Source organism: Pistacia vera, unplaced genomic scaffold, assembly GCF_008641045.1.
Source record: "Pistacia vera cultivar Batoury unplaced genomic scaffold, PisVer_v2 Contig525, whole genome shotgun sequence".
NCBI lineage: Eukaryota > Viridiplantae > Streptophyta > Magnoliopsida > Sapindales > Anacardiaceae > Pistacia > Pistacia vera.
Genome location: NW_022196363.1, coordinates 1,047,029 through 1,056,821, shown reverse-complemented (window position 1 = coordinate 1,056,821; position 9,793 = coordinate 1,047,029). Strand labels below are relative to the sequence as shown.

General features: G+C 41.6%; 1 protein-coding gene across 1 annotated transcript; it reads left to right on the top strand.

The window, feature by feature from the left end:
- The first annotated feature begins 6,404 nt into the window (after nt 1-6,404).
- Nucleotides 6,405-7,469, top strand: LOC116106985. Its single transcript, XM_031393292.1, has one exon. The coding sequence runs from the start codon at nt 6,405-6,407 to the stop codon at nt 7,467-7,469; it is 1,065 nt and encodes a 354-aa protein (XP_031249152.1).
- The last annotated feature ends 2,324 nt before the right edge of the window (nt 7,470-9,793 follow it).

The window sequence follows — 9,793 nt, the reverse complement described above, 5'->3', positions numbered from 1 at the left end:
GTGTATCGAAAACCTAATTTTTTGAATCGTGTATCGCGTATCGTATCGTATCGTAAGATACGTCTTTTTCAAAAAAAAAAAAAAAAAAATCAAAATTTTCTAAAAATTAATATAATCCCCAAGATTAATTAAAGAATTTTGTGGTATTATTGACTTTAAATTACGGTATTACATAATCAAAATTAATCACAAAATTCCAAGATCAATGTCAATATCTATATCTCCACTTATATTATTATTATCATGTAAAATGGGCAATACATATTCCTCTTTACTTTCTCCATGCAAAATAGGTAAATTTGGACAAGTTTTAGTTAATCGGGTTAGGTGACCCGGTTTCGACCCGAATTTTTTTTGGAACATTTGACCCAAATTAATAAAATCGTATCGATTTATATCGATATTTTTAAGGATACGAACGGATACGTATCGTATCGTAAGATACATATCAACGTATCGAATGGTTTAGGATACACCCTCTGATACGTATCGTTGGCGACCTGTATCGAATCGTATCATATGATACGTATCGGGTATCGTAGGATACTAACAACCATGATTATATCCAATTGAAAAACGGTTTCAATAATTATTTAGGTGCTGTAGAGGATGTAATTTCTGTGATGAGAGTTCATCCTTATATTGCTTGATTGATGTGTTTAGTGGGAGCAAGCTCTGTAATCGGTAGCATTCTTGGTGTGCCATTACCACCATACATCATGATTCTTCCAGTCCTTTTTTGCTCGGTTTCGGTTCCAGAAGTATAGAATGAGGTGCTGCATAAATGCTGCAGTTGTAGAGAGGGCCATCTATGAAAAACTTGGAAATTTTAATATAGTTATGCCGTAAGACAAAAGTAATAGTTCTAATGGAAGAAAAAAAAAAGTCAAAAAAATTTAAGGCTTCATACCATAGGCATAAGAGAAGAAATAAATGTGATTAGTTCGTGAGCATAACTAAGATTATAGAACTCCTTTCTCTGATAATTAAAAAGATAACCTGCAAACAAATTCAAGAAGTGATTAGTGACCCACCTCATAAATCTCATTTCATTTCTTGACCTTTGAGTACCTGTATCAGTTTTGCCTCACCTTGTTTTTGTTTTTCTATAATACATGGAATCATTTCCTTTGCCAGTATTTCAATGATATTTTAATGGCCGAACGACTTGTGCATACCCAACGTTTGTCATAACGACAAGTTGGTACTCAAAAGGTTTTGAAACGATAAATAGGTACCTTCCGTCATGTTCTGTTAGTGATTTCTGTTTATTAATAGTGAAAAGACTAAAATGCCCTTGAAAGTTTCAATTTTAGTTTTTTATAAATTTAAAATTTTCTAAAAAACCTCCTAGGTTTGCTAATTTAATTAAACACCCCCATATATAAAAAGTTTGTTAAATGACAAAAACACCCCCACCACCCGCAGTGCCAGATTCCGACGATGGTGGCCGGAATCTGGCACTGTAAGTGGCGGGGGTGTTTTTATTTTTTTATATATGGGGGTGTTTAATTAAATTAGCAAACCTAGGAGGCTTTTTAGAAATTTTTAAATTTATAAAAAACTAAAATTGAAACTTTCAAGGGCATTTTAGTCTTTTCACTATTAATAAACAGAAATCACTAATAGAACGTGACGAAAGGTACCTATTTATCGTTTCAAAACCTTTTAGGTACTAATTTGTCTTTACGGTAAACCTTGGGTATGTGTAAATCGTCTCCCTATTTTAATTGATTAAGACTGCATACATCAATTCACTCAGAACTATATGTAATTCTGAAAAATCTATTTGTATATTTTGGCCAGGAGTCCATACAGTATCATCTTCTTCCTACTTGGATTCTCAAATATTTACACAAAGAGCAAAAATAGTTTAGAGTTAAGAGTTCCATTATCAAATGTAAGAAGTCTATAACTAATGTAATTATAGATCAGATATAAGTTTAACAGAAAAAGGATGGAGTTCGATGATAGAGAACAGAGAAAAGAGGCAAAGAGGTAACATGTCATTTTTAATTGAGAAATAAAGCAGTTCAATGAGAGAGAGAAGAGAGGAGGAAGAATCCCATGACAGAAGTACAACTTGTTAATTTACATTAAACATAAAAATCCCAGAATCAGGTTTAACTCCAAACTATTGCTATCTAAGTCATAAATTTATGTCAAAATTTGTGTAAAGTACAGAAACCTAAGAGTTGTCTATGTTTTTAGAGAATCAAACCAAATCAAACAAAACATGGCTCGGTCTCTTGATCGCAAACTAAGCCAAATAATCATAACCCGCAAAACCAAATCATACCAAAATGTAAATTTGTAGTTCTGTTTGGTTCGATTCAGTTTGAGGTTAGACCAAAGAAAATGTTATTATTTTTAAACATATAATCCATTGAAGCATACAAGTTGGTGTGTTTAAGATTCTTTAGTACAAACACAATCCAAAGTTTTAGAAAATTTTTGTAATTTAAACATTTAAAGCCACAGTTACCCAAAAAACATATTAAATTGATGATGAGTAAACGATATGTTCCCACCCAAGGTTTATTGAAATCCATAGTGGTACCACTGGTTTCATAAATTCCAGATTCCCACCCTTAAATGGATGTCGTTAGTGACGATATAGGGGCATATGGTTCTTTTACCAAATTACCCTTGGACCTTCTCCTTCTTCATTTCCCCTTCGCTTCTTCGCAGCCCATTCCAAACCCACAGCCTTTTTTTTCTTCTACCCATTCTATTTTTTCTTCCTCTTCTTCTTCTTCTCCTCCTCCTCTTCCTCTCTTTTCTTCTTTTCTTGCTCCTCCTCTCTTTCTTCTTCCCTTTTCTACCTTGTCAGAATAAGCTCCGAGCCGGCTGGATTTGTGGCGGTTTGTGGTGGTTTTTGGGTGGGTTTGTGGCTGAGTTTGTGGTGGTTTTTGGGTGGGTTTGTGGTTGTTTTTGAATGGATTTATAGCTGAGTTTGTGGTGGTTTTTTGGTGGGTTTATGACTGAATTTGTGAGTGATTTGATGTTGGATTTTGGGTGGTTTTGAGGCTGAACTTGTGAGCGATTTGGTGGTGGATTTTGGGTGGGTTTGTGGCTGAATTTGTGAGTGATTTGGTGGTGGATTTTGGGTGGGTTTGTGGCTGAATTTGTGAGTGATTTGGTGGTGGTTTTTGGGTTTGTTTGCTACTGAATTTGTGATTTGTTTGGTGGTGGTTTTTGTGTGGGTTTGTGGCTGAATTTGTGAGTGATTTGGTGGTGGTTTTTGGATGGGTTTGTGACTGGATTCATGAGTGATCTGGTGATGGTTTTTGGGTTGGTTTTGTCACTGAATGTGTATATGATTTGGCGGTGGGGCTTTGGGGTTTAGAGGGATTGTGATGGTGGTGGATGAGTGGAAAGGTGGTGGGTGGTGGTGGGACTTCGGGGGGGTTTCAGTCATAATGGTGGTGAATGGTGATGGCTAGATGGTGGTGGTGATGGTGATTTCGCCAGAATCAGACGGGTGGGCCTGAAATGGCAACCGTTTTGAGATGAAGGAAAAAGAAAAAGATGGGAGGTGGAGGCAGAGATGAAGAAGAAATGGGAAGGGAAAAGAGAAAAATACAATTTTAGCCTTGAACGGATAAAATAAAGAAACCGGTATCCATTTAAGGGTGGGAACCTGGAATTTATGAAACCAGTGGTACCACTCTAGGATTTCAATAAACTTTGGGTGGGAACATGCCGTTTACTCATTGATGATTTATCAAACTACTAAGCAAAACAATGAGAAAGGATAAAACACGGTACACCCAACTTCACTTTCCCAAACTCAAGAATACCCAACTTCACTTTCCCAAACTCAAGAATACCCATTGCCGTTGTTGACAACAGCCAAAGTTAAGTGAGAGAAAAGAAAAAGGTTTCGTAGACAGACACTCATTGAATTAGTAAAATATTAAATAGGGAAAGATGTCATTGGAACATGTAACCTTCAGATTTTTTTTTTTTTTTTATTTAATAAAGAAACATTAGAAAAAAGGCCATTCCGCAATCCGCATGATTGCAGGGCTATGGCCTAGCTATTCTGTGCTTCAAGCTGTCAACAAACATATAAAATATTATAAATTCAACTAAAAAAAAAATTATAAACTCAAAGACAAACTGACACTGTTATATTATGTTGCATTTCATGTTATATACTTTGCATAAGATGTACTGTAAATAAAATTTCATATAGCAGTAAATCCAGAGAACCGAACAGTTACCTTGTTGCCACCTGTAAGTAAGAAAAAATTCAAGTACATTTTAGCTTAAAGCATTCACATGCATACCACTCAAAGCTTTAAAATGGAAACAAAATTGAGAGACTGACGGCAATTATTTTCGCACATAACTTTTCAAAAAGCTTTAACAGCAAAATCTCTTCTCGTTCTTAAATTTCACATTTCATAGTCTTTAGTTGATCCGACTTGACTTTTGAAGTTTAAGAGATATTATGGCGAATTCGATAGAAGGGGTAAATATTCCCTCAATTGACTCCAACTCACCACTATATGTACATCCATTAGACACACCAGGATCTGTATTGGTTTCAGAACAGTTGATTGGTTCTGAAAATTACAGCATCTGGAGTAGATCAATGACAGTCTTGCTGTGTGCTAAGAACAAGCTAAGGTTTGTTAATGGCACATGCACTAAGTCATCTATACACTCTCACTGGATTCCACAATGGGAGAGTTATAATTCATTGGTCCTTGTTAGGGCCAAAAAATGCCCTCGGCCCAGATAGGCCCAAAGACGAAGACACATTCAACAAAGCTGAAAAGCTCAGGCCCAATTCTGAGAGGGCCGAACTCAGAGTTCTATAGATGAGGCCCGTCTAGTGTTCCTTCCCAGTTCCTCACCATCTGGACTAGGCCTCTTGATCCTAGAACATCTTCTGGACTTACGATCAACTCGGAGCCCACAATCGCCTATGAACTACAATACTACTTGAACTCTACTAGGGAAGTCAATGACTGTCTCAATCCGTCTAAGGTTCGTATCCTAGGCATGCTGGGACTCCTTTTCCTATTGAGATAAGGGAGCCAAAGGCTCCACTCTTTGAGAAGACCACCGCCGCAAGGACTCCCAATCCCACCAGGATTCGAAGACCACGCAGTCCCTATTTAAATAGAGGCTAGCCTTCTCACAGAGGGCAAAGATATTACACCTTCAAACCTTGGAGTTCCCACCCTTGAGAACTTCGCATTACAGTTGTAGTCACAATCCCCGACTAGACTTCCGGTAAACCTTCTTCTCCCTAACCCTCTCTAAACCAGCCTTACTCAGCCTTGCTGACTTGAGCGTTGGAGTGCCTACAGAAAACACCACCCCGGTGTTTTTTGTCCACTTCATGCTTGTTTTCTTACGTGTGCAGGTGCAGCAGATCACTAATGGCCTCAACCTCACGGGATTAGTCCCCCTTTTCGTAAAGGTAGATTTTTGCATCTACAGTTTGGCGCCCACCATGGGACCTCTGGCAATCATTCATCTCACAAACCCTGCTACATAAACAAACTCTCTATGGCTGACAATTCTGATAACACTAATCCTGGCCTCGAGGCCAAACTGGAGGCTTTAACCGCCCTCATGCAACAACACTCAAACAAGGTGGCCACATTGGAAGTTGAGAACACTGCCATCCAGACTGAAAACGCCTCCATCAAGTCCGAGAACTAATCTCTAAAAGAGAAGGTAAGTCAGTTTTATGATCTTGAGCTCCTGCCCTGTCAGGTACAACCCAATCGGTTTCACGCCGCGGTTCCGTCTATGCAACCTCTCTAAACTCCAGAACACAGACCGCGATCTCGGATACGAGGTCATGCCAACTATGTTCGTCATTAGCTGACGATTTAGCCCTGACTAATAGTGAACGGGGGCTGTCGATAGAGCCACTCTCGGTCGGTCCACTTCAGGTGCGAGATCAAGGCGTCCAAGTGACAGAAAGCCCACTACAACAAGAACCATCCATCCTCGTCATCCCGTCTCACCTTCAGTCAATCATCCCTACCCAAACCCCACTTGGCTCGGCTCATCCTTGTGGGTCGAGTGGTCCCCCACTCCTTCAAACCATCCCGCTCGAGTTCATCCATCCTATCAGACTGAGCGAATCCTAAATAACCCCCCTTACAATCCATATGGGGCGAAACACCCGATCGGTCATGATGGGAGTCACCCAACCGGAGGGAATGAATAGGGATCCAAGCTACCAAGCAGCACACAACTAGGTGATCCGTCAAGCTACACCACGTGGATTGACCCACCAAAATGCATCGAGTGCGAATCACGTAGCCAACCGACTCAACCAGGACGACCTAGTGGTATTCGCCTCTCTCATGGAGCAGATATTGGCCAAGAGACTGGCTGACATTTAGGCAGTGATGAGGAGCATACCCGGAATGCCAATCCCAACAAAAAAGAGCCAACCTCACTGCTATGCCGATTCACCCTTTGTAGAAGTAATCGCACTAGCCGAGATACCACACAAATTCACCATCCCCAACATGAAGCCCTACGACGACACAACCGACCCAGATAACCATATAGCCTCCTACAAGCAGCAGATGTTTGCAGTCTTGATACCCCAAGCATTGAGGGAAGCCTGCATGCGTAAGAGTTTCGGTTCAAGCCTCTTTGGCCCAACTCTTCAGTGGTACACTAACCTCCCAAACTATTCAATTAACTCATTTGCCCAACTCACTGACACCTTCGTTGAACAATTTTCCAATAGCAAGAAACTCGAGAAACTATCAGCCGACCTGTACAGAGTCTATCAGAAGAGGAGGGAGCTGTTGAGAGAATATGTCAGCAGATTCAACAATGAAAAAATCTCCATCCCCTCCTGTAACCCAGAGACGGCAATAGACGCCTTTAGAAAGGGTCTCTTCCTGGATGGAAAACTATACAAAGACCTGACAAAGCTCGGCTACATCACGATGGAAGATGCCTTAGCTAGATCTGTGATTCAAATAAGGTGGGAGGAAGATGAAATGAATCGGATGAGGCATGCCAGGTACGACGACCGTCACCAAAGGTGGAATGATAGAAGGTCAGAGTCCAAATCGATTGAACCCCGTTACCAACCCCTTCCATGTAATCTGAACAAAGTTAAAAAACCATATGACCGCCCGCTAATTAGAACTGACAATAGACCATCCAGATCGAGCCAATACAAAGTTCCAGATTACAACCTTAACGTCGAACCAACCCAAGTCGTGGCAATCATGAAAGGGATGGGACATACCGTCAAGTGGCCGAACAAGCTCAATCCCAAAGCGAGGAGGGACACGACTAAGTGGTGCGAATTCCACGGTGACCATGGTCATAACACCGTAGATTTCATCGCCCTACGGTTGGAAGTTGCAGCACTACTCAAGAGGGGACATCTCCGAGATCTATTGACAGATAAAGAGGAAAATACAGTCAGCCAGAGAAGCTCAAAAGAAACATCTCCACCTCCATGAGAACCAACACCAAAGGGGCTTTGCTCAATTATTTCTAGAGGGTCGAAGATCAGTGAGGTCAACTATTCCTCAGCCAAGCGCTACGCCCGAGCCAACCATCACCATGAAGTCCAATCCATCCATCCGCCCTCTTGAGTATACACCTTCAATTGACTCATACCAATTCATAAATATACACCTTCAATCGGCCCAGACCGATTCATAAATATACACCTTTAATCGCCCTAAACTGATTCATAAGTTTACACCTTCAATCGGCCTAGACCGATTCATAAGTTAATACCTTCAATCGGCCCAGACTGATTCATAAGTTTAGACCTTCAATCGGCCAGACTGATTCCTAAGTTTAGACCTTCAATCGACCAAGACCGATTCATAAGTTACAGCTTCAATCGGCCTAGACCGATTTATAGATTTACAGTTTCAATCGGCCCAGATCGATTGAAAGACTTACACCTCCAATCGACAATTCAGCAACCTAACCCATTAGACAGTCCAGATGACTCAGCCACTTGGCCTCATCAAAATCATAGCACAAGCAGTCGGTTTAACCCCTAATACATCTACAAACAATCAAGCAATCAACTCATCCATCCACAAGGAAAGCAGTAAAATAGAAACACAAGAAAAAACACCAAAGCCACTAATGGATAAGTATAATATAAAATATACGACCACAATAAACACAATAAGGTAAAACTCTGGCTTATACCTGAAAAGCACGGGAAACCCCTCAATCAACGGTTATGGCCCCACCCATCTGGTTCAAACGGCCCTCATTTGCTGGGAACAAGAATGAGCCGGCCAACTGGCTCATGGAAGCCGCATCCAAGTAGGTTGACGCAGAAATTAGGATGCTAAAAGCGATCGTCTCAGTCTCTTCATCCAAGACCACCCGGCTTCAACTGCGGGTTGACGACTTAGTGGAGTCACCACCACATCTTTCGCTCTCCTCTCCTCTCTGGTCGAGGATTCACTCTTTCGTTTCTTGCAATGTCTCGTGATAGACTTACTCGCACTTGGGACGGTTAGCTTTTTCATTAGTTTTTCTGAAATCGCAAACTCTTCAATAGTTAGTGGGTTCAACCTCGACTTACTGAAGAAAATATGATTGTAGTAGCGGATGAGCAGCACACTCTAGGTTTTTTTCAACGAAGGGAAGGGGATACCTTGCTGGATAGCACCTACTCCGGCCCAAAGATGACTCGTCCTGAGGTTAGCCTCCTCCAACACCACCCGCTAATCTCTCTACACTTTTGGAATGCCTAGAATCTTTCGGGTTTGCACGTCCAAACCATCACCACTCTGCTCGACTCGGTTGAATTCAAGATCTATAAAGAAAAAACACAATAAGATTTTAGTAATCAAAATCCAGAGTAAAGACAAAGTTTCTCACCAGTCGCTCGCTAGGTATACGGAATCTTGCCTTAGCCTCTCTCTTCAAAGATTGTATCACCCCTTATAAAAAAGTACCGATCCTTCTAGTTCTTGTCACTCGATTGGAGGTCGATTACGAGGTGAGCCTGGTCATGCCTAAGGTTGATCAGGTATCGACCTTTGTCTTTGTCGTTTTCCTTCAAGAAATACGAATACAGCAACTCGTGCAGCCCAAACATCAGCTGGTTCTGCACACAAAGGTCCTCTAGAGCCATCAGTAACCTCCATCCATTCGGCATAATCTGGGACAGGGTGATCATGAAATGGTTCAAGACCTCCCATACAAGGCGAGGGATGGGAAGCCTCAGCCCGTGGAACCATTTCTCGTAGGCACTTACCCAGCTTTTCGCCTCCCATTCGACCCACTCTTATAACCATGTCGCTTTAATTTTGACGGATTTTGGAATATGATACATCGTTCAGATCCACCACACATCATTGTCCTTCAATAAGGGTGGGTAATCCTAGCTTAGTATCCCGCTGCAAGGTCGAATCGGCTCATCCTTAGAGTCATTATTGGTGGAGAGTGAACTCACAGAATCACCAACTCCATCAGAGTGTACCCCACTCCTTCCCTACCTCTTGGCTCATCATCACTCTGGGTGGCGCCACTCAGTCTAGTGGCAGCCACGTTCACCTCGGTCGGTATACCAATTGAAATGCCCCTACCTTCTGGCATCATCACTATGGTTGAGGCATTCTCATACTCATCCCCAACTTCTGCTTCAGTCCTACTCGAACCGCTTGATCTTGACGTAGACATTGAGCAATCTACCCACTCGCCCTAGGTGACCGACCTTTCCCAATTCAGAGCCTACTCCTTTCTAAAGCCTTACTCACCCTAAACCACCGACCGACTCCCTCTCCAAAACCCAACACCGTCTGAT